General features: G+C 38.8%; 1 protein-coding gene across 2 annotated transcripts in view; it reads left to right on the top strand.

Moving 5' to 3' along the window:
• Positions 1-26,704, top strand: part of STAU2 (staufen double-stranded RNA binding protein 2) — a 285,467-nt gene that overhangs the window by 124,533 nt on the left and 134,230 nt on the right. For both annotated transcript variants that reach the window (XM_068983313.1, XM_068983312.1), the window contains exon 10: positions 18,199-18,506. In XM_068983313.1, the coding sequence (XP_068839414.1) occupies positions 18,199-18,506 (308 nt within the window). The remainder of the gene's footprint in view (positions 1-18,198; positions 18,507-26,704) is intronic.

Here is a 26,704-nt window from a genome sequence, read left to right as displayed (position 1 = left end):
GAAAAGGAAAGAAAACTTAAAAAGTGGAAAGTGTAATTTGAAAAAAAAAATCAATTGCTTTTTTTTATTTTAAAATAAAATAATATAGCATAGTACCTGACATTGTCAGTGTTTAATATTTGTATAAATGAAAAAAAGCAGCGTTTCACTTTTCTTCCCACTGTGTTAATAGTCTTAGATATCATCTAGACTTATAGTTCTCAGCGTGGTGTTGCTGGACTCTTCCATATAATAGGTGTCATTATTGGTATTTCAGCAACCTAATGGAAATAATGCATTCATTCTTAGTAGATTGCTTTGCTTTGGGTTAGAACAATGTTCATATCTCAAGCTGTTCTGAATCTCACATTGGCAGTCTTTGGTGGAAGAAACAGAAAGATGATTTATGGTTACTAAAGAAATGCAGTCTGTCTGAAAGATCCTTGAATCGTGATATTCAGAGAACAAAAAGACGACAAAAGTCCTAAGGCTGAAAACATCGGAGAACATCCAGCTCTTAAATTGAGGTTGCAGGTGATTTTATAACTTGCCTAAGAATACTCAGTTAGTTAGAGGTAGTGAAAACTTGAACTCGTGTCTTACTGATTCTAAGATCGGCATTTGCCACTTGACAGTGTATTTATTTCTTAGATATATCACTTGCCGGTAATTAAGGGAAAATTGAATAATGTTTTCTTAAAGAAATTCCACTAAAATTAAATATGCATTTTCTTGAAAGGATGTTTTATAGGATGTTTCATAATGTGGAAAATGTCCAAACTATTGTTTCAGATACCAGTTTGATATTCGGGTGGATCATGTAAAAATACTAAACGGCTGAGAAAGCACATGCAGTGTTTGTTTTACCAGTGAAACCACCATCTGCATTATATGACTTTTCTTAAGACCTAAAAAACTTTAGTAATAGTCCATTTTTAAAAACACTCAACAGGCTTTTGGGGTGATGTTATTCAAGCATATTGTTTTATTCCAAGCTTTCTGGTTTGTGTTAAGATGATTCATAGACTTTTAGAGCTGAAAGAGATTTTCAAGTTCCCCTAGTATAATTAATTTTACAGATGAAGGAAACAAGGTAAAGAGGCAATCTGTAACCTGACCTCTGATAGCTGGGCTTCATTCAAGTATGTTTACCGCTGAACTGTATCATCTTTTCTTTGTTACATTCTGTGCTAATATTTTTTTTGTTACTTAAAAAAAAGCATTTTAGTTTTTTTTTAGAGCAGTTTTAGATTTACAGAAGAATTGAGGAGATATAGAGATGTCTCATATACCTTCCATCATCATATATGCATAAGTTTTCTCATTAACAACATAGCTCAACAGATGGTACCTTTTTTTAAACAAATGATGAACCTGCATTGGCATATCATGGTCACTCAAAGTTCACAGTGAGCCTTAGGGTTCACTCTTGGTACTAAACATTTTATAGGTCTAGGCAAATGTGTAATAATGTATATCTGTCATTACAGTATCATACATAATATTTTCACTGTCCTCAAAATCTTCTGTGTTTTGTCTTTGTGTTTCTCCTAACCTCGCATCACCCCTGGCAGCCACTGTTCTATCTCCGTAGTTTTGTCTTTTCTAGAATATCATGTAGTTGGGATCACAGACCTGTAATCTTTTTGTATTGACTTGTTTCCCATAGTTATAAGCATTTAGGGGTCCTCAGTGTCTCTTCACGACTGATAACTCATTTCTTTTTAGCTCTGAAAAGTGTATCACAGTTTATTCACCTACTGAGAGACATCTTGGTTGCTTCTAAGTTTTGGCAATTATGAATAAAGCTGTTACAAACATCTGTGTGCAGATTTTTATGTGGACATAAGTTTTTAACTTTTTTGATTAAATACCAGGAAACACATGCTAGTAAGAGTATGTTTAGTTTTGTAAGCAACCATCAAATGAATTTCCAGAGTGGCTGTGCCATTTTGCATTCCTGGCAACAGCGAGTTAGAGTCCTTTAACTCCATGTTCTGATCAACACTTGGTGGTTATGTCGGTGTTTCAGATTTTAGCCATTCAAATAGTTGTGTAGTGATACCTGTTTGTTTTTGTTTGCATTTCCCTGATGACATATGATGTAAAACATCTTTTTGTATAGTTATTTGCCATCTTTGTATCTTCTTTGGTGAGGTGTCTGTTAAGGTTTTTGGCTCATTTGTAAAATGGATTGATATCTTATTTTTCAATTTTAAGTCTTTCATAAAATATTTTTAGATAATAGACCTTTATTAAATGTATCTCTTGCAAGTATTTTCTTCTAGTCTGTAACTTCTCTTCTAATTCTCTTGATAATGTCTTTTCTGGAGCAGAAATTTTTAATTTTAACAAAGTCCAGCTTATCAGTTATTTTTTTCATGGATCTGTGGTGTTATATGTGAAAAGCCATCACTATACCCAAGGTCATCTAGATATTCTCCTGTGTTATCTTTTAGGAGCTTCATAGGTTTGAATTCTACATTTATTACTATGAGTTTTGTGATGGATATAAGGTCAGTGTCTAGATTAATTTTTTTTTACATATGCATGTCCAGTTATCCCAGCATCATTTGTTGAAGAGACTACCTTTGTTCCATTGTATTACCTTTGTTCCTTTATCAAAGATCAATCGGCTGTATTTATGGGGGTCCATTTCTGGGCTCTCTCTTCTGTTCCATTGTATATTTGTCTGTTCTTTCACCTATACCACATTATCTTGATTACCATCAAGATTACTTGATTACTACTTGGTAGTAAGTCTTGAAGTCAGGTAGCATCAATCCTCCAACTGTATTCTTCACTTTCAGTATTGTGTTGCCTTTTACAGGGTTTTTTGCCTCTCCATATAAACTTTGGAATCAGTTCGTTGATATCCATAAAACAACTTGCTGGGATTTTGGTTGTGATTATGTTGAATCTATAGGTTAAGTTAGGAAGAACTGACATCTTGACAATACTGAGTCTTTTTATCCATGAACATGGAATATCTCTTCATTTATTCAGTTTTTCATGATTTTGTTCATCAGAGTTTTCTTCATACAGATCTGTACATATTTTGTTAAATTTATACCTAAATATCTCATTTTGGGGCAGTGCTAATATAAATGGTATTGTGCTTTTAATTTCAGATTACACTTGTTCATTGTTGGAATGTAGGATATTTACCATAAATTTTACTATTTTTTTATTGTGATAAAAATAACATGAGATCTTTCCTCTTAATAATTTTAAGTGTGCAATACAGTATTGTTAACTGTAAGCACAGTGTTGTACAGCAGATCCCTAGAACTTTTTCACCTTGTCTGACTGAAACTCTGTACTCAATGAACAGGAGTTCCCCATTTCCCCTTCTATCATTGTGCTTCGTGTTTCTGTGAGTTCGACTGCTTTATATACCTCTTCTATGTGAAATCAAGTAGTTTTGTTCTTCTGTGACTGGCTTATATCACTTAGCATCATCTCCTCAAGGTTCATTCATGTCGTTGCATATGATAAGATTTCATTCTTTTTTATGAATAAATAATATTCCATGGTGTGTATAAATCACACTTTCTTTATCCATTCAACCACTGATGGGCATTTAGATTGTTTCTATTTCCTGAACTTTGTGAATTGTGCTGTGGTGAACACCAGAGTGCAGATATCTCTTTGAGAACTTGTTACCAGGTTCTTTTGGGTAAATACCCAGAAGTGAGATTGCTATTTCATGTGATAGTTCTTTTTGTAACTCTTTGAGGTAGCTCCAGCCATAGTGGCTATACCATTTTATATTCCCACCAACAGTGCACAAGGGCTCCAGTCTCTTCCACATCTTTGTCAGCACTTATTTCATTTTTGTTAAAATAATGGCTTTCCTACCAGGTGTGAAGCAATACTACTTTTGCTTTTGCATTTGTTTCTCTGACCATCAGTGATGTTGAGCATCTTTTCATATCTATTGACCATTCATATGTCATCTTTGAAGAAATGTCTATTTAAGTCCTTTCTTGGTACATTTTAAACCAGATTAGTTTTCTTGCTGTTAAATTATAGAAGTTCCTTATATATCTTGGATATTAACTGATTATAAAATAGATGGTTTGCAGATATTTTCTGTCATTCGATAAATTGCTTTTTCACACTGTTCACTGTTTTCTTTTCTGTGTGGAAGCATTTTAGTTTGCCATTGTTCCACCTGGTCTATTTTTGCTTTTTTATGTGTGTGGGGGTGGGGGGCCCTGTGCTTTTGGTATCACATTTAAGAAATCATTGCCTAGATGAGTGTTGTAAAACTTTTGCCCTATGTTTTCTTCTGGGAATTTTACAGTTTGGAGTCAAGTCCTTAACCCATTCTGAGGTGATTTTTGTGTGTGGTGTAAGATTGAGGATCCAGTTCCCTTTATTTGTATGTGGATATCCTGTTGCCCGTTTGTTAAAGAAAACTGTTCTTTCTTCATTGTGTAGTCTTGGCCCCATTGTTGAAGATCTCTTGACCGTAAAGCATGTCATTTCTAGGCTCTCTAACCTGTTCTGTCGGTCTGTATGTCAGTATTTATGCTTGTATCCTTGTATTTTGATTACCACAGCTTTCGGATATATTCTGAAATCAGTAAGTGTGATGCTTCCAGCTTTTTCCTTCTTTCTCAAGATTGATTTGGCTATTCAAGGTCTCTTATAGTCTATATGAATTTTAGGATTTTTAAAAAATTTTCTGTAAAAAATGCCTCTATGATTTAGATAGGAATGGCATTGAATCTAGAAATAGTTATGGTACTATGAACATTTTAATAGTATTATTAACATATTTCACAATACATGAACACAGGATCTCTTTTCATTTGTGTGTTCTTTAATTTCTTTCAGCAGTATTTTATAATTTTCAGTATGAAAGTTTTACTTTCTTGGTTAAGAGAATTCCTAAATATTTTATTCTTTTTGATGTCTTTGTAAATATAATTGTTTCTATGATTTCCTTTTCAGATTGTTTATCGTTCGTGTATGGAAAAAACAACTGATTTTTGTCTGTAGATTTCATGTTTTGTTACTTTGCTGGAATTCATATATTAGTTCTAAGCAGGTGTTTTTTGTGTGTGGAATCTTTCATGTTTTCTACATATAAGATCATATAATCTGCAAATAGAGATAATTTTACTTCTTTTCCAATTTGTGTTTTTTTTTCTTGCCTAACTGCTTTGATTAGCACTTCCAGTATCTGTTGAATAGAAGTGTCAAAAATGGGGAATCTTGCCTTGTTTCTGATTTTAGAGGAAAACCTGGACTCTTTTATGAAGTTTATTTCTCTTGCAGAATGAAGCCTCTGATGTCACCTCTCAGAGGGAGCATCTCTAGCATGCTCAAAATCACATGGAATGACAGACTTAGTGGGGCTCTCTTTTACTCTTTCTCACTCTAATGTGATAAACTTTTTGCCTGATTTGGGACACGATACTCAGCTGTTTGGTTCCACTTATTGCGTGCCTGCATTCTAAGTCACTTCAGTCGTGTCTGACTGTGTGAGCCTATGGACCATAGCCCACCAGGCTCCTCTGTCCATGAGACTCTCCAGCAGGAATAATGTAGCAGGTTGCCATGCCCTTCTTCAGGGCATCTTCCCTACCTAGGCATGGAACCCGCATTGGCAGGCAGGTTCTTTACCACTGGTGCCACCTGGGAAGTACTGCTGATTGTTGGCATAAAACCATAATTGCTCTCATTTGGATACAATTAAATTTGAGTCCCTTTTCTGGATAGTTTCTGAGACCAGTATTTCAGGTTTGTTCAGTTCCTAGAGGCACTTTTCCTAGCTCTTTCCCTGGTTCTTTCTGGGAAATTAGCTGGTTTATGTTGGAGCTCATTGGCTGTGAATTACTTACTACCAAAACCTCCAGTAGAGCTTCCTAGGTGGTGCTAGTGGTAAAGAACCCTCCTGCCAATGCAGGAGACGTGAGACCTGGGTTCGATCCCTGGAACAGGAAGAACCCCTGGAAGAGGAAATGGCAGCCCACTCCAGTATCTTTGCCTGGCAAATCCCATGAACAGAGGAGCCTAGAGGGCTCCAGTCCCTGGGCCAGAAAAGAGTTATGCATGACTGAGTGCCCCTAGGCTTGAACTTTCCCACCTTCTATTTAAAATAAAGTCAGTTCCTTTGGGAAAACTTCAGAACACTGTTCTTATGGACTACCTCAGAATTTCTGAGCTACTGTTCTGGAGTAGGAAAGGGGATAGTGGTCCACTTCTTTGAGATTCACACTGCTGCTCTGTAAGCAGAGTGTTGGTCAGGGGAGGTAGTCTCTGGTAGTCTTGGTTTGCCTTTTCGGACATGAACTTCCATCCCATGAGCAAGCTGAGGAGAGAGCAGCTGGTTTTCAGGTGCTCTCAGCTTTCACTGTGTGAGTGGTGGCTGGGTGTAAAAAGGGACTGCCTGACTTTTTTGGCTATATACATGAGAAATTTAACTTCTGCAGCTCGGAGCTGGGGGAAATGAGAAGTTCTGGTGGCCTGCCCTTCTAGTGAGTTACCATATTATTTACAGGTGGTTGAGGAGAAAAAGATCCCCATCTTTGTAGCTGCAGGTGGTGGAAGGAATGAGTCATAACTCAAGTACCGGAGACTTTTATTCTTTCTGAGATTTATTAGATTTCCCTGAATAAAGGTGCAGTGACTAATGATACAAACCCTGGAGCTAGGCTAGGTGTCACAGGTTAAGGGCATAGTCTTCTACAACACTGCTTCACTTCAGAAGACATTGACCAGGGCTTTCCTGGTGGTCCAGTAGTTAAGAATTATCCTATCAACACAAGGGACACAGGTTCGATCCCTGGTCCAGGAAGATCCCACATGCTGTGGAGCAACCAAGTCCGTATGCCACACATACTGAGCCCGCCCTCTAGAGCCTGTATGCTACGACTGCTGAAACCCACACACCTAGAGCCCATGTTCCAAAACAGAAGCCACTGCAATGAGAAGCTTGTGGACTGCAGCAAGAAAGTAGCCGCAGCTCTCTGCAACTAGAGAAAGCTCACTCATAGCAACAAAGACCCAGGGAGGCCAAAAATTAATTAAAAAAAAAAAAAAGACACGAGCCACTATTGGGAGGATTTCCAGGGCCACCCTCACTTCTGACCAACTGACTATAAAGTCAAGGCTTCCCACTGCCCTTTCAGTTCAGTCCCTCAGTCATGTCTAACTCTTTGCGACTCCATGGACTGCAGCACACCAGGCTTCCCTGTCCATCACCAACCCCCAGAGCTTGCTCAAACTCATGTCCATCAGGTTGGTGATGCCATCCAACCATCTCATCCTTGTCGCCCTCTTTTCCTGCCATCAATCTTTCCCAGCATTGGAGTCTTTCCAGGTGAGTTGGCTCTTCTTATCTGATGGCCAAAGTATTGGAGCTTCAGCTTTAGCATCAGTCCTTCCAATGACTATTCAGGGTTGATTTCCTTTAGGGTCTCCTTACTGTCCAAGGGACTCTCAAGAGTCTTTTTTGACACCATAGTTAGAACAGCACTACCCTTCAGATAAGATAATTCACTAGAATGAATCACAGAACTCAGGAAAGTCTTATGATTACAATATTGTTACAGCAAAAGTGATTCAAATCAGAACCAGCTAAAAGAAGAGACACATAGGGTAAGATCTGAAGAGTTCCAGACACAAATCTTCCAGTGTACTTTTTCTGATGTCCTTTCCCATGAAGTCAGGAACGTGTTGCTCCCTACTCAGTGATGTGTAATATGCACAGAGTATTGCCAGGTGGGGGTTCACTCCATTTCCAGAGTTGTACAAGTTTTGTGGGCATTTAATATCACAGGTGTAACTGATTGAATCATTGGTCATGAAGTTGATAGCAATCTCCAACCTTCCTCTTTCCTCAGAGGTTCAGTTGGTGCCGTGTGACTCAAAGCTCCAACCCTCTAAACATATGGATGGTCTTTCTGACATAGCCATCCCCCATTCTGAGTCATCTTGTTGGCATAAATTCTGACATGTCCAAGGGGTGCACCATTAATGAAAGAAGACACTTCTGTCACTCGTAGAATTCTAAGGACTTAGAAGCTGTCTCCCAGGAACTGGGGACAAAGTCCAGCCAAATTTTTTATTACATGGGAGGATGTTTTATTTGTTATATGCCCTTAGAATAATTTCCAGAGACTTAAAAGTATTTTAAAATTAATATTCATAACTTATGGTTGTTTGTTGGGGTGGGTCCATAGACCTCCAAATGTCATTATTTAGAAATAGAATGTCCTGCTTTCTTTTGATTAATATTTATAAGATATACATCTTATTGCCTCATCCTTTACTCTTAGCTTGCCTATGTTAGTATATTTGGAGTGAATTTCTTTTAGGCAGCATGTAGTTGGGTCATGTTTTTAATCTACTTTGCTAGTTTCCTGTTAATTGATATATTTAGATCATTTACATTTAATGTAATTATATGTTCAAGACTTAAGTCTGCCATCTTATTTACTTTTTCTATTCTTTTGCTTTCCTTTTCTCACTCCTTGTGGGTTACTTGATCACTTTTCAGAATTCTACCTCAGTTTCCCCATTCTGCCTCCATTGATGCCCAAGGTGGTAGATTCCTGGTAGATTGCTGGGTGGAGTAGGAATTCTAGTTCTTACATGATCTTCATTGATATCACAGAGAGGATAAGCTCTTTACCTCTAGGTGATGATTAATGTCCTGACTCCCCACTCTTTCTCTTATGACACTACTCATTATTGCTGGGTGGGAGTAGAAGTCCAGTCTCCCTGTGGTCTGGATTGATATCAAGAAGCAGTATCAAAGTCCCAGCTCTCTTCTAGGTGTGTCCAGCACTACCACAGGGGCCAGGGGAGCCTCATTACAGCTAATGTCAGTGCGTGTGTGTGTTAGTCGCTCAGTATCCGATTGTTTGTGACCCCATGCTCCTCCGTCCGTGGGATTCTCCAGGCAAAAGTACTGGTGTGGGTTGCCATTTTCTTCTCCAGGGGATCTTCCCAACCCAGGGATTGAACCCAGGTCTCCTTCATTACAGGCAGATTCTTTACCATCTGGGCCACCAGGAAAGCCCCCAAATTGACCATGGATATGTCCATGGAATTCTCCAGCCAAGAATACTGGAATGGGTGGCCATTCTCTTTTCCAGGGGATCTTCCTGATCCAGGAATCGAACCTGGATCTCCTGCATTACTGCCTGATTCTTTACAGTGAACCACCAAGGACGCCTTGGTGAGGTTCAGAGCCTAGGCTCCCCACTTGTCCTTTGGTGGCATGGGTGCTTCCCTAGTAAAGGACAGAAGGCTAACCACGAGGCCCATGCTCCCATCATGTTCTTCCTTACTGTCATGGAACCAGAGGTCAAGCAGCCAGTGCCCGGGGAGCCAGGGCTGCACGTTAGGCAAGGCAGTGGCCCAAAGCTGGAGCTGTCAAGGTTCTTTCCACCTTGAGGTCTCCGCACAGCCTTACTCTAGGACCTCTATCCTGCAAATGCTCAGAGCAGCCTACCAGTGCTTTATGGAGTTGGGTTTTTAAAATGTCTTAAAGTTGTAAAAATGGTACAGTGTGTACCCATCACCCAGCTTCTCCCTGTGGCGACATCTTACAAAATCATAGCACTTTATCAAAATGAGGAAATTGACACAGGAACAATACAGTGACCTATTCTACAGACCTTACTTGGATTTTTGTGAGTTTTCATATAAATGATTTTTAAAATCACTGTCAAACTGATAAATCTTGCTGTTCCTGCTCATCCTTTTTTATATTTCCTGTTTTGAACCAGCAGTTTATTTTTCCAAGTTTTAAGAATTTTTTAATGATAATTTTTTTGATACCTTAAAAATAAGATTTATTCAACATTAGAATGATGATGAATTTTGCCACCATCAGGACACACTAGGGAAATTCACTGAGCAGCAAATGCCAGGAGAGGTGAACTTTACAGCAAATGCTGTGAGAGGTGGATTTAGCTTTCACCATCAGGAAGACCAGTCACAGGATGTGTCTATATATGCCTGGCTGCCACTTGAAACTTCAGACAAGAAAAGGTTAAGACGAAACTCCTCATTAAGAATCTATTTTTTCCAGTAACAACCAAGTAACTTTTCAGATATCCAGTTCTAAATTGGCAAACCCCAAAACTAGGTTGTGGTTTAAGATAATTGATGCCTATTAGGAAGCAGGACTCTGTCTTCTGAGATAGTATCAGTACTAAACAAAATGTTCTATCTGATCAGAGGAGGAGTATAATTCTAAGCCCTCAGCTTTCAAACCGTATACAAACAATTGACTTTCTTTTTAACATTTGGTGAGTCATCCTTGATAGTATCTACATTGAAACAGTCATGCATCTACCCACATGTCGTAAATCTCAATCAGAAGAACCCGTCATCACTGTTTCTGCTCTTTCTTTCATTTACAAAAGTGTTTTATGTTTATGTGAATTAAAATTTTTTGCTATGAAAAATCTCACTGAGACAAAAGTAGATGAATATTGTTGGGTACTTGAGTATTTAGAAATAAAACATTTAGTCCAGCCATATTGTGGCAAGATTCAAGCTGATTTATGGAAACATACAGTAAGAATTTTCTTTTGAAGCTTTGGTATAAAAAGTGACAAGTTCATATTATTACGCAATAGCTAGGCACTCATTCCATTGCTCCGTGGTAAAGAACCTGCCTGCCAATGCAGGAGACGCTTGTTCAGTCCCTGGGTCAGGGAGATCCCCTGGAGAAGGAAATGGCAACCCACTCCATTATTCTTACCTGGGAAATCCCACGGACAGAGGAACCTGGCGGACTACATTCCACGGGGTCACAAAAAGTCGGATGTGACTTAGTGATGAAGCACACACAATGCATTCATTCTGTGGACGTGCAGAGAAACTCATTTTTATAGACTAACATTAACCGCTTGTACCAGTGAAGTGACGTTATCTTTCTTACTCCTTTGGTTTGCCCTGTTGTTCTGATACCCCTAGTACCAGTTACTACTCATCTATGTTCTTCACCCTCTCAAAGAGTTACAATGTTAGTGAACATCAAAAGGCAAGGTTCTGCTAAGTTTGCTGATAAAACCTTTTAAGAAATCTCAATGCAGAATGTCCTCTTCAGCTCTTCCTATAAGAACTGGAGCACTGGGAAAATGCTGTGGGAGGCTTTGTATGCTAGAGGGTTTTCACACCTATCTGAGAGAAGCATAAACCTAGTGGGGAAAACAAGTAGAAAGGGCACCATGGCCTGGCATTCCTCATTTGTAGGATGTCACTGTCCCTGGCACATTGGGGCTTTCAAAATCCTGTATGACGTCATATAATTTAGGGAAGATTTTGGTGAGGCTATCTCTGGAACATCTAAGAACAGCCATGGTGGCATGGATCAACTGTGGAGCCAGTCTGGGTAAACTTCACATGTGGAGTTCACTTTCTGGATTAAACCTGGGTGTTTAGAACTGGCTGGACATTTCACTTTTTTCCCTCTGCTTGTTCTTTTAGAAAGTCATTTAATGTAATGTGTCCAGACTCTAGTGATAGACCACCTGGAGTTAAAATCTACCATTGCTAAATGTTATCCATATCCTTAGCTGTGTTTCCTGACTTTTCTGTGCTTCAGCTTTTTCATCTATAATCTAGAGAAATAAAAATCTGTTTCATTTGGTGGTTGTGGGGATTAAATGAGATAACGCATGTAAAGTGCTAGAATAGTGCCAGTGTTGTCTCTGCAGTGCAGCTGTGTACAGTGGTTACAGATTGACAGTGCTAAGATGGGAATATTAAAGGCCACATCAGGGACAAAAGGTAGACGATGGAAGAACGATTCAGAACATCTTCAAATAGAGGGTGAAAAGAACAGACATTACAAGGCTGAGCAGGGGAATACTTGCCAAGTCCATGAGCAAAACTGAGGTCAGAGCCAACAAGAAAGAAGGCATAGGCCTAAGGGGGTCACATGAGAGAATGTTTATCTGTGATATGCAGAGTACATCATGAGAAACGCTGGACTGGAAGAAACACACGCTGGAATCAAGATTGCTGGGAGAAATATCAATAACCTCAGATATGCAGATTACACCACCCTTATGGCAGAAAGTGAAGAGGAACTAAAAAGCCTCTTTATGAAAGTAAAGGAGGAGAGTGAAAAAGTTGGCCTAAAGCTCAACATTCAGAAAACGAAGATCATGGCATCTGGTCCCATCACTTCATGGGAAATAGATGGGGAAACAGTGGAAACAGTGTCAGACTTTATTTTTTTGGGCTCCAGAATCACTGCAGATGGTGACTGCAGCCATGAAGTTAAAAGACGCTTACTCCTTGGAAGAAAAGTTATGACCAAGCTAGACAGTATATTCAAAAGCAGAAACATTACTTTGCCAACTAAGGTCCACCTAGTCAAGGCTATGGTTTTTCCTGTGGTCATGTATGGATGTGAGAGTTGGACTGTGAAGAAGGCTGAGTGCCGAAGAATTGATGCTTTTGAACTGTGGTGTTGGAGAAGACTCTTGAGAGTCCCTTGGACTGCAAGGAGATCCAACCAGTCCATTCTGAAGGAGATCAGCCCTGCGATTTCTTTGGAAGGAATGATGCTAAAGCTGAAACTCCAGTAGTTTGGCCACCTGATGCAGAGTTGACTCATTGGAAAAGACTCTGATGCTGGGAGGGATTGGGGGCAGGAGGAGAAGGGGACGACAGAGGATGAGATGGCTGGATGGCATCACTGACTCGATGGACGTGAGTCTGGGTGAACTCTGGGAGTTGGTGATGGACAGGGAGGCCTGGGGTGCTGCAATTCATGGGGTTGCAAAGAGTCGGACACGACTGAGCGACTGAACTGAACTGAACTGAATCAAAAAAATGTAAATTAATAGAACAACAAAATGTTGTAGAGTGATAGTAATTATTTAGAATAACTAAAGCCTGTTTTGACAGATGTGTAAGAAAGGTTTAGGCACACATTGCTAATAGCAGTATAAATTGAGATAGGTGGTTTTTCAGGAGACAGTAGAAAGTCCCTAAATATGTACACTTTAAGTTACTCTCTCTATTGTTTTTATTTATTTTTAGCTCAGCTGAGTCTTCACTGCTGCACACTTTTTCTAGTTGAGTGAATCGGGGCTGCTCTCTAGTTGCGGTGCCCGGGCTTCTCATTGCAGTGGCTTCTCTCGTCGCAGAGCATGGCTCTAGGTGCTCAGGCGTTCAGTAGTTGTGGTGCGCAGGCTTAGTTGCCCCATAGCATGTGGGGTCTTTCCAGACCAGAGATCAAACCTGTGTGCCCTTCATTCTTAACCACTGAACCACCAGAGAAGTCCTTAAATTACTCGTTGATTCTTGTTTTAGGTCTTTACCCCACTGAAAAGTGACTTAAATTTACAACGGAAAGAACCTAAATGAATTGTGACTGATCCAAACAGTTACTAATATTCACGTTGAAAATCATTCGGTAGTTGGCTGCAGACATCTACATGTATCTTTACTCTCTCTCAGTGATACTGTTATATTAGTTGATCTCCATAGAAAGGAATCTTCTTTATTCATGAAGTCAATTCGGGCTTTACAGTGGAATAAGGGAGTCTGTACCCCACATGAGTTCTTCTGCTGTGATGTAATCCCTCTCCAGAGTGCTGGGAGAGCATTTTTGTTGCTTGATAATATTGCTGTTGGCAAGCCCATTACTGCTATATAATAACATTGCTGAAATAATGCTCTTAGCTTCTTGATTTCTTAAATTAAGTGTAGAATTTAGAGTCATACATTAAGTTATTCTTTAAATAAGAACTGTGTCTGGTGTTGGTACACCTAGTGAAAAAGTAATATGTCATCCCACTTACCAAATTGGCAAATGTTTTTGCTTTGTTGAGATAAAATTGAACATAAAACTGCACATGTCTAGTTTGATCAGAGTTGACATATAGCTGTTTTTACTGCATTTCTGACACTAACTGTGTAGGGATTCTTTTCCTCCATAGCAACCAATTCTCCAACTTTCTGGACGCAACTTTCTGTCCTACAGTTTGGTTCCTTTGCTCCCTGGAATCAGTGCAGCCCCCACAGATTAAGGGCTCAGGCTCACAAGATGCCCTGCTTTGCCAATCACAAGCCGCATATTCCCATCTATACTCCTGACCGAAATGGTGTAAATTCAGGGGGTTCCCACAACCCCCTTCTCAAGTTTGATGACTTGCTAGAACAGCTCACACAACTCAGGAAGATACTATCATGGATTTATTACGAAAGATTGAAAATGAAAGCCAGAGGAAGAGGTAGGTACACAGGGTGAGGTTCAAAAGGAGCTGGAGCACAGAAGCATCTATCCCAGTAAAGTTGGGAGATAAAACTCAAACTCAGACGCTCTTCGAACCTCCTCGTTTACGGGGGCTTGGGACAGTTCCATTACGTAGGCGTGATTGATAATTCAACCATTGGCCACACACGAAAGTGAAAACGAAGTCGCTCAGTCATGTCCAACTCTTTGCGACCCCATAGACTATAGCCTGCCAGGATCCTCTGTCCATGGAATTCTCCAGGCAAGAATACTGGAGTGAGTTGCCATTCCCTTCTCCAGGGAATCTTCTGAACCCAGGGATCGAACCTGAGTCTCCTGCATGACAGATGAATCCTTACCGTCTGAGCCACCAGGGAAGCCCTCAAATCTCCAACCTCTCTCACCTCCCCAGATATCAGGGGGTGAAGCTAAAAGTACCTTTTCCCCCCTATTTTTATATTAGATATTATTATTTTAAAAAATCTTTGCCACTTATCTATACTAACAGAGAGCAGTGGCAAAGGTTTTTTAATAATGATATCTACTACTGAAATAAGAAGGAGAAACTTTCACATATTTGTATGGAGGTATGAAATTGGCACAACTACTAGCATTTGTACCAATTTAGAGCAATTTATTAGTGTACAAAAAATAAAATTCATATTCTTTAACTAGCAGTTCTGCTTCTGAGTTAAGGAAATCAGTTTTCATGTTAATAAGGATATAATTTAAAAAAATATGTTTCCCTGTGTTGTTTTTTTAAAAAAGAAATAAATTAGATGTCCAGCAATACAAAATTGTTTAAAGAAACAAATGATATAATGAAATTTTAAGCTTAAAGTTATTAGTGAAAGTACATAGTTTTATAAATAACAAAAGGATCATGCTGTATTTCTGTCTTTTAACTTGTTTTTTCAATTAACAAAAAGTGTATAGGAAAAAAGACTAAAAGTATATTTTTAAAGCAAAATGTTAAAAGTGGTTTACTCTGGCTAGTGAGATTTATCTGTAATTTTTCCCCAAATCATATGTTTTCTTTTTAAAAGATTTTGTTAAAAATTTTCCTGAATGTAAAGCTAACAAACACAAAGGTATAAATTAAATCTGTAAAACGTGTGTGTTAGTTGCTCAGTTGTGTCCAACTTTTTGTGACCCCATGGACTGTAGCCTGCCAGGCTTCTCTGTCCATGGGATTCTCCAGGCAAGAATGCTGACTGGATTGCCATTCCTTTCTCCAGAGGATCTTCCCAACCCAGGGATCGAACCCAGGTCTCCTTGTGGGCAGATTTTTTACCATTTGAGCTACAGGGAAGTCCTTTAAATCTATAAAATAGGATGATATTTTATGCTGTGTAATTTATTTGTGTATTTATTCATTTGGCCATGCCATGCAGCGTGCAGAACCTTAGTTCCCCAACCAGCTTCAAACCTGTGCCCCCTGCAGTGGAAGTGCAGAGTCCTAAGCACAGGAATGTCAGGAGAGTGCCATGTATAAATTAGTTTTTAAAGCAGCCCCTCTATGTTTTGGGCTTCCCTTGTGGCTCAGCTGGTAAAGAATCTGCCTGCAATGCTGGAGACCTGGGTTCCATCCCTGAGTTGGGAAGATCCCTTAGAGAAGGGAATGGCTACCCACTCCAGTATTCCGGCCTGGAGAATTCCATGGACTGTATAGTCCATGGGGTCACAAAGAGTCGGACACGACTGGCAACTTTCACTCACTCAGTTTATGTTTTAACACCCCCAGGATGGAGTTCCCTGGAGCTTGGCCCCTCCCAGACCTCCACTTCTCCTTGTTGCAGTACCCATCTCCCGCTTCTTGCTCCAGGGCAGAGGTTGCCGGGTCTGCTAACCCCTGCGTCTGTTCATGCCTATCCCTGCCTTCAGTGCCCTCCCTCCTGTGCCTAGTTCTCCTCATCTCTTGGGCTGTGCTGTCAGTACCATTGTAGGAAGCCTTTCCTGAGCTCCCAGTGCTTCTCCCTTCTCATTCTCACTGCTCCCCAACCCGTCTCTGCAGAGGCACCTGCCCCACCATGATATTCATCCCTTTCGCTTTCCTCTCCTGAGAGACTGAGGGTGACTGGAGATCAGGACACTATTGGTTAGCACGGTGCCTAAAACCCAACAGTAGGAGGCTAACTGGTATGTGGGGGGCGGGGGGTTGGGGGTGTGTGTGAGAGAGAGAAAGAGAGACTGAACAATAGAAAGAAAGCTGTGATGAGATCAAACAAGCCAGAGTATGGGGAGACGTGTGACTATGTCTGCATGAGTGGAGCATGGGGTCTCCATGAAGGTTTTAGTAGGATGGGGAGGAGAGGAGGAGCCGGGGCACTGAGGGCCTCATTTGTCATCCTGAGGTATTCTGATTTGATGTGTAAGTGATGGAGAGCCAGTAAAGACTTTAAAGTGAGAGAATGTCTAGCCTTAGCATTTCCTAGGGTGTTAAGATGTTATTAATGTTACATGGGAAGCCTGGATATAATATGAATTTGGGAAATCCTGGCTTAAACCAAGTTAAATGGATTTCTGTTCTTCTGGATTTCTCAGAGTTTTTGCTGTGCTAACGTGCATTTTTAATCCTCCCGAAGGGATGTTTGTGTGTGATATTATTTGCATATTTCCCCCATGTATTTATCATGGAACCCTTATATTTGGGGATTGTGGTACAGACCCATTTTGGGGAATGGACAGTGGGGAGAGCAGCAGTGTGACGCTTTTAGTGATGGTTGCAATAGCCCTGTCGGAAACACTGAGGGTCTGAATCAGGAGGGTGCTGGTGGGAAAGGGAGAGGCGGGACCAAGGGTCAAAGTTTTCTTTCTCAGGGCACGTTTTCCAAAACTGGTGATTGATCAGTCATTTTAGAAGATAGTGTCATGATGTGAGAGTTGTTAATATCTGATCCAAAGATGTTAGAACAAGCCTGTGAAATGTGGTTTGAAATATCTCTCAGACAAATGGAAGTCAAGGGAAATATGTTTACAACTCTGCCAACTGATGCCACAGCCCCAGGCTCACTCCTCTTGATGTTAGAATCTGCATATGGCCTGACTTCAGCTAATACACTTGATAAGCTGACAGGACACGTTCTAGACTGCACGTGGTGGCTACTTGTTTGTGAGTGGGTCAAAGCTGGTTGCCAGGAGTCTAGGTTGGGCAGCTGAGCAGGTGGATGGTGGTATCATGTTGTTGTTTAGTCACTAGGTCGTGTCCAGCTCTTTTGTGACCCCATGGACTGCAGCCCACCAGGCTTCTCTGTTGTTGGGCTTTCCCAGGCAAGAATACTGGAGTGAGCTGCCATTTCTTTCTCCAGGGAGTCTTCCTGACCCAGGGAACAAACCCACATCGCCTGCATTAGCAGGCGAATTCTTTACTACTGAGCTGCCAGGGCAGCCCTATCACGTTGAGGAGACATCATGTCTCCAGACAGGAGACAGTTTGGGGGAAGAAGATGCTCTGTCAGTTTTTAACATGTTCATTAGGTAGAGTTGACAGTGGGACATCTTTGTGGAGAGAGGAATACCAGCAGGCCATTGGATGTATGAGTTTTTTGCGCAGATCATTTGGACTGACCCAGCCGTCATTTTACCTCTGTGTCTCAACTGCCGCATATGTTAAGTATTTACTGTCTCTTTTATGAGATCATAAAATATTAAATTGCAGGCTGAAGACCCTACACACTCCTAACCTTACCCCCAGTGCACTTCTACACATTCCTCCCCATGTTCCTCCATAGCTTCTCCACCACGTACGCTTTCCCTTGAAGTCCCTTTTGTGATTTTTTTTAAGCCAGTGATTTTTAGAAATATTGAAACGTACATTTTTTGCCTCCAAAGAGGAGACTGCAGTTGCTTTTGCAAGTATGGGGAAGATGGGTGCTTAACAGTGTTTTTCATTGCCTTGTTTCACGTGAAATCCTTGAGTCACTAATGCTCTAACATGTTTCTGTTTCACTTATTTTAAGTGTAATAACAATGTTCCTTTATTTTACTTATAGCTCCAAAAGGAATTCTTCATTTGTCTCCTGATGTTTATCAAGAGATGGAAGCCAGCCGCCACAAAGTAATCTCTGGCACGACTCTAGGCTATTTGTCACCCAAAGATATGAACCAACCCTCGAGCTCTTTCTTCAGTATATCACCCACATCGAGTAGTTCAGCTACAATTGCCAGGGAACTCCTTATGAACGGAACATCTTCTACAGCTGAAGCCATAGGTTTAAAAGGAAGTTCTCCTACTCCCCCTTGTTCTCCAGTACAACCTTCAAAACAGCTGGAATATTTAGCAAGGATTCAAGGCTTTCAGGTATGAATTAAAAGCAAAACCAAGAAAACAAAGCACTTCATTAGCCCCTAGTCCTCCATCTCTCTCCATCAGAAAGCTCATTCTTGCCTGCTAGCGTGACTTCTGTGCCACTTACATTGTAAATCATTAGGAACACGGAGGACAGAAAAGCGAGCCATGTGCACATGCCTCATTTTAAAGATTTTTCATTCTCTCCAGTAATTATTTTTTGCTGCCTGGCTCGCCTCCATATTCTTTCTTCCTCCTCTATTTTTTTTTAAGACATTTTTCATCCTCTGTTCTGTCTTTTGATTGGTCTCAATTGGGCGCATCTATTCCCTCCACTTTGTCTTCCCGAGTAAAGATCCTGCCTTCATACATTTGGTCTCAGTATTTAACACTAAGTGCTCCCCCAGTTTACAGTAAGGTTGAGTTTTTCTAATGCTGATTTTACTTTCATAGCAATTTTGAATTTGGCATTCTGTTGCTATTAATGATTCAGAGATGCCACTAAGGTACAACATCCTAGAAGTCTATTGTCTTAGGAGTTTATTAACCATGGTGTTAGAACAGTAATAAATGCTTTTTAGCTGTTTGAGGCATAAAAACATGTATTGTTTTACTGGATTGTGTTTTGAACCATCTAGGGTAGCACCTACCTCAGATGGTACCAATAATTCTATTTCACCAGGCAGTCTACACCTAGCTTATAGGCCTCTTGTTGTGTATAAGAATTTGGGGCTGGAAACTCTCCCCCTCCCCCATTTAGTCATTGTTCCCTTTTGGAAGAAAAAAAAGCCACAATAACTCTCTGTGGGTAGATGTTTTAAAAGAATTGTTAACTCTAGGAAGAGGAAATACCTGTGTTTTGACATCTTAGTTGCCTTGAAAATCCTGTACTGAACTGTAACCACTTGACTGGATGAACAGCAGCGTGCTTGTGTGTAGAAAGAACAGAATGTCCCCACAGAGTTCACTATTTTCACACCCCTTTCCATCTTAGTCTTACTCCCTAAGACCAAAAACTGTAATTTCCTTTAGAAATGCTCTAGAAGGTCTGTATTGTCTAAAATCATCATGTACTTATAAATTTTTTCAAATTTAGATATGAGAGAAGATCACGTGGTTGAGGGGGTGGAATTTTTGCATGTTTTCTTTTGTTTATTTCCCTTCACAGAAACCTGATTCTTTCCAATCTCTTGGCAGGTAGTGGTTAGTGTTTTTAATTAGATTATTAATATGAAGTCTAAAAAGCTGTTACCAGTTTTTGGCTCTGTCATCTGAAATTTTAATCATTTAATTTAAAAATTAAAATTGTAGGGTTTGTTTTTTGTGGTTTACTTTAAGAATAATAATAACTCAATGTTTAAAAGGACCTTGATTCACACAGTTAAAGTCCTGGAGAAAAAGAACTAAGCAATTTTTAGTTCTATCTATAATGTGTATAGGATGAACTAGAAATAAACTGCGATGGAAAGGAATTCACTGTTTATTTACAAATCTAGTTGTCTAAAAATGTCTGAAAGTAATGCTACATTTGGATTTTTATAGAAACAAAGCACAAATTGATTCAAGCTCTTAATTGAGTTTTTTGCTTGGAGAAGTAAGTTACTGTGGTAGATGTTCATTTTGCTGCCAGAAGAACTACTTAAAATTTTTAATCTGTATTTATTTGTTAATTCTTGGCAGTGACAGCAACTATAATTTTAAATTAGGTTTGCTTTAGTCAAAATGTAGAATCTGTTACTCCTATATTTGGGCTGACTACTCAGACCCTTTTTTTTCTTTAAAGTTTATGCTGAGATAATACACTCTTATTTATGGACAAGTTAGTAAACATTTCCAAATTGTGTTTGGTGATTTTTACATACTAATGAATATAAGCAGATGGTTTGAAACATTAATGTGCTTCTTTGGTCAAACGAGTTTGGTGTTGATATAAAATATTGTGTTGCTGACAAGCTGCAACCTGCAGCTGTGCGGTGAACAGACTGTGGGAAATGGCTCCATGCCCTGACAGGTGCCCAGCACATCCTCATAATGTCACAGTAGAAGAGTCTTTGTGGTTAAGAGTTTTAAAGCCTATTTCTTTATAGGTAACTTTCTCAGGTGTATTTACCTGCTAGAAAAACATGTAGATTGTTTCTATTTCTTAAATGTTTTAATTGGACCATAGTTTAGAAAAGATAGGGCCAGCTTGTTACGGATTACATGCTATTGTGTTTTTTTTATTTCTGGAACTTAAAAACAATAAATTCTTTCTCTGTGTCTCAAGGTTAGTACTTTTAAAATTTTGTTATTGTACACTGAATAGATATTGTTGCTTATTGAATATTGTATAAACTCTTCTCTGGCCTTCTGTGCCCATTGACATCTGATTTAAGCCTACCAGAGCCATTGTATGTGACAGCTATATTGTATTAAAAGTAAAAAATATATTAGTGTACTGAAAACTATGTTGTTTTAACTTTAAATTTTTTTTCATTACCCACTCTTTAACTGAAATTTGAGTGACAAAAAGCTTATTTACTGAATGCAAGTATTAAGCTCACATCCTTTCCCTTAAGTCTATAAAATAATTAAAATTATTATACAATTAAAGTTATTATTAATAAAGCTGGCTCCGCAGGTCAGAAGATGACTGAACACTTGCATATTCTCAGTAATTCTTTTATCCTTGCTTGGGCTAACCTGAAGTTTTTAATCACATTTTAGATGCAAGCTTTTGGATTTCTATCATAAATGAATATTAATTTTTTGACATTTTATTTAGTATGTTTTTTTTTAATTTTCTTTTAGAACTTGAATGTTACTGACTTATTACTTTTTAGGAAAAAAAAGTTTTATATCAGCAGTTCTGTGAACCTCAAGCTTTGTCCAGCCCAGTTAGTATGCTTCTTTAACTTCTATGAAAGTTAAGAAAATTCATTTGAAATACAGGTATACCTTAGTGTCCAGGGTTCCTTGGTGTATACTTGATACTCTCTAATTATAATGCCAAAATGTTTCAAAATCATTCAGCTTTTTAAAGAAAATTAATATGGAGGAGACATTTTTGAAATGCTCATCAACTTTTGAGCTGAAGTAGATTCTGTTTCATTGTGTTATAATTTACATTATTCTGAGTTTTTGCATCATAAATATGTTTTTTCATACTAATTATATTAGAAATCTCTCTGTATAATTAACTGTAAGCAGTTTCATTGTTTAATTGAGTCATTAGAAAAATTAGACTGGAAATTAAAATGAATTGTTTTAGTAAATTATCCTTTCTAGATGGGTTTAATTTTAATCTTTTAGTCTGTACCCTTCCTTGTGATTGTCATCCAGTGAGCAGCGTTGTTTTTAAAACCTCCAGAGTGAAATATAAAAAACTAGATTTATTTTTTTCATATAAAGAGTGTAAAGAAAATACTTAGTATCTTAGTTCAACCATATTTATTTTATAAAAAACAGGGAATGTTTCACTGGGCGGGGTGCCTTTTCATTATTGTGAATTTTAGATATTGGTGCGATTTTTAGCAAGATGAGAATATCAGTAGAAGGCTCAGAAGTATCTATTTAATTAAAAACTTTCTTTTTAAGTACAATTCAAACATAATACCTTTCAACTAATATGTCTTCTCTTTTGAAGTTTAGTATGATTACAGCAGATTTCTTTTACGATTATGGGCTTCTCTTAAAGGCATGTATGACATAACATATTTCAGCAGTTTGGTCTTAGTACAGTTTACACTGAGATGGGACATGGGGCGTGGGGCTTACCCAACTCGAGAATCAATGTTTGTCCTTTCTCTTTTTTCTTATTTTCCCTATACCTCACTTTTTATAATCCATGTATTTATAATCAGAGTTTTTTTTATTTATAATAAGGCTGTTTGTGGCTAGTTTTTTTGGAGTAAGGGGTCTATTTTTTAAAAACCAGTATAAGTAAAATTTTGTAGATTTCTAATAGGAAAATATGGAGAAAGAAATCATGCATGGACATATACTCCTCCACTTAGAAATGTTTTCCCCCATTTCTAATTTGTCCTTGAAACATAACTTACCGTGTCACTTCTGAGCCCAAATTTTCATCTACACTGTTACACAATGTATATAAAGTGATGAGAAATTACTCAGAGTACAATGAGCAAAATACATTTATGGGTTTGGCATGGGGTCAAGAGATTTTGCTCTGATTTATGATCACTTCTTACAAAGCCCTCTTGGATTTAGCCTCAACTTTCCAAAGACCTTGGAGAAACTGGAAGAATTCTCCTGAAGTCTTTGGTCTTCCTGTGGTGACCCTAAAACTCAGGTTTGTTCTTTAAATGGGCAGCCTATTACCTGCAAACTGTTGTCTGGTTTCTTCGGAGTTTGATATACTTGGCCAAAACCTCAAGGGCACACAAACTGTCAATACGTTTCACATAACTATAGTTCATACAAACCATTAGAATTACATATCATCTTACTTGGCTGAAATTTCCAACTATTTAGAGAAAAACATTACATTTGAAGAAAGAAATCCTGATGCATATAAAAACATAGTGTGATAAATAACAGTTAAGAATCAAGCAAGACTTAAATAAAATAGTCCATTTGTTGTTTAGTCTCCCAGTCGTGTCTGACTCTTTGTACCCCATGGACTGTAGCCCGCAAGGCTCCTCTGTCTGTGGGATTTCCCAGGCTGGAATACTGGAGTGGGTTGCCATTTCCTTCTCTAGGGGATCTTCCCGATCCAGGGATTGAACCTGCATCTCATGCATTGGCAGGCTGCTTCTTTACCACTGAGCCACCAGGGAAACAAAATAGTCTATTATTACCACATAAACTATTCAAGACTAACTCTACCCTAAGTCACTGCAGAATGTAATCAGGATAGACATACTCTTGAGCCTTGATACACCAGCATATACATAATAAGACACATTTCAAAGAAAGCGTCATGCATAGAAGAGCTGTCCTAACACAGTGACTTTGATGTGGATCTGAAATGAGCCACTGATGTGCAGAAAAAAATAGTTGCCATATGTGTCATCCCCAACTAGAAATACCGGTAGCCTTTTTTGTTTGTATTGCAAGAGATTTCAAGAATTCTATTTGAAATTATTTGAAAAGCAATAAGCAATCATTTCTTCAATCAAGTTGAAGAAAAGGAAATTATTTTTCATCTAAAGGTGAATTTCATTTCCCTTTGCTAGAAATGGTTGGCAATGATGTGATTTTTAACTTAGTAACAGAAGATTAATTGTAGTACCATCAGGTACTACATCATGTCAGGCTGGTGTGTGTGTGTGTGTGTGTATATACATACATATATATATACATACATATATATATATATATACACCTATTTTTTTCTAAGTCATGTTGAAATGGTCTGTTTTCCTCTCTTCAGCATTCAGCTACAGGTGAAGTTTTTTTTTTTTTCATGAATGACAGCGTCTAAAATTTCAAATGTATTGTTCTCTTCTCATCCAGGACAACTCTTGAGAAAAAGAGAGCAGTATGTGGAATGCTGCATATAAAGATATCTGCACACTGAAAAACAACTACTCTGACATGCCAGGGATATTAGAAGATACATGAGTAAACGAGGAAATGAAACTGACATTTATTGACTGCCTTGTTATGTATCAGATAGTGAAAGAGGCATTACGCATATTATTTTATGACACAGCAGAAATGCCGGTACATTTTTGCTTCTTGCTTACAAATCTTTATTTTAAATCCAACTATTGTATAGTGTTTGAAGCCTGATTTCTGAGGGTAGGATTAGTGTTCATGGTAGTCTGTGGTCTTTTGGATATTGATTTGGTTTAGTCATAGATTGCATTAATAAATTTATTTATGCCTTCCACTCTGGTGGCTCAGATGGTAAAGAATCTGCCTGCAGTGCAGGTGACCCAGGTTTGATCCCTGGCTCAGGAAGATCCCCTGGAGAAGGGAATGGCTACCCACTCCAGTATTCTTGGCTGGAGAATTCCATGGAGAGAGGAGCCTGGCATGCTACAGTCCATGGGGTTGCAAAGAGTCGGACATGACTGAGCTACTAACACTTTCACTTCTTTTTTCTTTCATGCACTCCACTGTGTACACAATTGAGTCTGAGTCATTTAAGAGTTCTCTTTCGAGCTGGAAGGAACTTTAGATTTTATTCAGAGATACAACTTTATGATGTAAATACACATTTGCGGAACTACACAAATAAAACATCCTATTAGTAATGCAGGTTACTCATGTTCACATAGAGAATTATTAGTTCCTTCTAATCCTTGGAAGATTTCAGGTTCAGGGAAGTTCTGTCTTCACATAGTCTCATCAAAAAGCAGATTTAACTGTTAGAAGTAAGAGATGTTTGAAAAGCTTCTAAAATGTTTTTATCTGTAGTAGTATTTTTTAAAGTACAATAAAAGTTCAGAATCAAGTCCTATAGTACTGTGGTCCCCAACCTTTTTTGGCATCAGCGAACAGTTTCCTGGAAGACAGCTTTGCCGTGGATTGATCAAGGGCTGGTATCTGGGTGATTCGAGCACATTGCATTTATTGTGCACTTTATTTCTATTATCGTTACATCAGCTCCTCCTCAGGTCATCAGGCATTAGATCCCAGAGGTTGGGGACCCCTGCTAGAGCACACTTGAAGAAAGAAGGACTACAATTGGAGAAGAATACACAGTCCACAACTTCAAAAATTCTAGAAATAGTAGATAGTACATCAAGAATGTATGTGAAGAATAGATGGATATGAAGTTAATTCATTTATAAAATATTATTGAATACTGGAATTGATTTAGTTAATAAATAAATTGAATATTTATTTATTTAATCACTCTGGGAAGATACTTAATAAGTACCTACACATGCCAGGTAGCATACTAAGCAGTGGGCACAGGAAGTGTTATGGTCAAATTGGGGTCAGACAGGAAAATAAAACCAATACACAGAAGATTGGCCACTATTGCAATTGCGTGCAGTTTCCAAGGATCAGTTTTTGAACATAGTGTGACAATTTAATTTAAAAATTACACATTTGTAGTAAATATGTAACATGCTACAGTATACTGCAGGAAATAATGAAATGCCTTCCTCATGTAATAAATGTCATTATAGGTATAATGTGGTAAGTGATCGTGGGAGGTGTGGTCAGCCATGTAAGAAAAATGGGTGGGAATAAACAGCTCTGACTGATTGAATTAGGAAGAATCCATAGCAGAGGGACTTTTGAGTAAATTTTAAGAAGTACATAGATTCTTAAGGTGAATTCTAAGAAGGAAAGGAATTGTAGGCAGAAGGAGGTAAGTACTTGAGACATAAAAGGGCACGTGCTTTAGAAATGCTTAGAATTCAAAGCGGAAGTGTCAGCAAGGAAGCTGAAAAGACATGTGTTGCTGAGAATTTGAAGTTAGCTGTTAAGAGACCACCAACTTCTTTTTTAAAGGATGGTGACATTGGTTTTTTTATTTTAGAAAGATAATTTTGTAGGCATGTGGAGGAGGAACTAGATGAAAAAAAGACTGGTAGCAGAAAAACCAATTAGAGTGACTTTGCCTGAATTCAGTAGAAAAATAGCAAAGATTAAATTAAGCAAAGCTAATGGTTGTTGGGGCTTCCCAGGTGGTGCGGTGGTAAATAATCTGTCTGCCAATGCAGGATATGCAGGAGACTCGAGTTTGATCCCTGGGTTGTGAATATCCCCTGTAGAATGAAGTGGCTACCCACTCCAGTATTCTTGCCTGGAAAATTCCATGGACAGAGGAGCCTGGCGGGCTACAGTCAGTGGGGTCACGAAGAGTCAGAACAACTGAGCTCCAAGCACACAGTGGTTGTAGAGGAGTGGGGTGGAGGCGCAGGTGTCCACGGTACAGATAAGACGATTAAATGGTCTCTTGTGCTGACTTCTGTGAGGGTACTTTCACTGGTCTGATCAGGAGGGAAGCTAGATTCAATGCACTGAAGAGTAGTTAGAGGCTATGAGGATATGTTGACCATTCCAAGAATTTGAGAATAAAGTAGGAAGATAGTATGAATGTTTTAGGAAAGGTTCTATTTTTAGTATGAATGTAATGAATAAACTTAGAGGAGGTTAATAAGTTCCATTTTAAACATGGTGAACTTGAGTTGCCTTTGGGACTTTCAAAGACAGCTTAGGTCTAGTAGGCATTCGTCAGTGGTTCTGATGAACAGCAAGAGGGCATAGGACACAGATATTCAAAAGTCTTTGGTGTGCAGATG

The sequence above is a fragment of the Capricornis sumatraensis genome, chromosome 11 (assembly GCF_032405125.1).
Source record: "Capricornis sumatraensis isolate serow.1 chromosome 11, serow.2, whole genome shotgun sequence".
In the NCBI taxonomy this organism is placed as follows: Eukaryota; Metazoa; Chordata; class Mammalia; order Artiodactyla; family Bovidae; genus Capricornis; species Capricornis sumatraensis.
The sequence above is the reverse complement of the archived record's forward strand: the minus strand, read 5'-3'. Positions and strand labels throughout refer to the sequence as shown.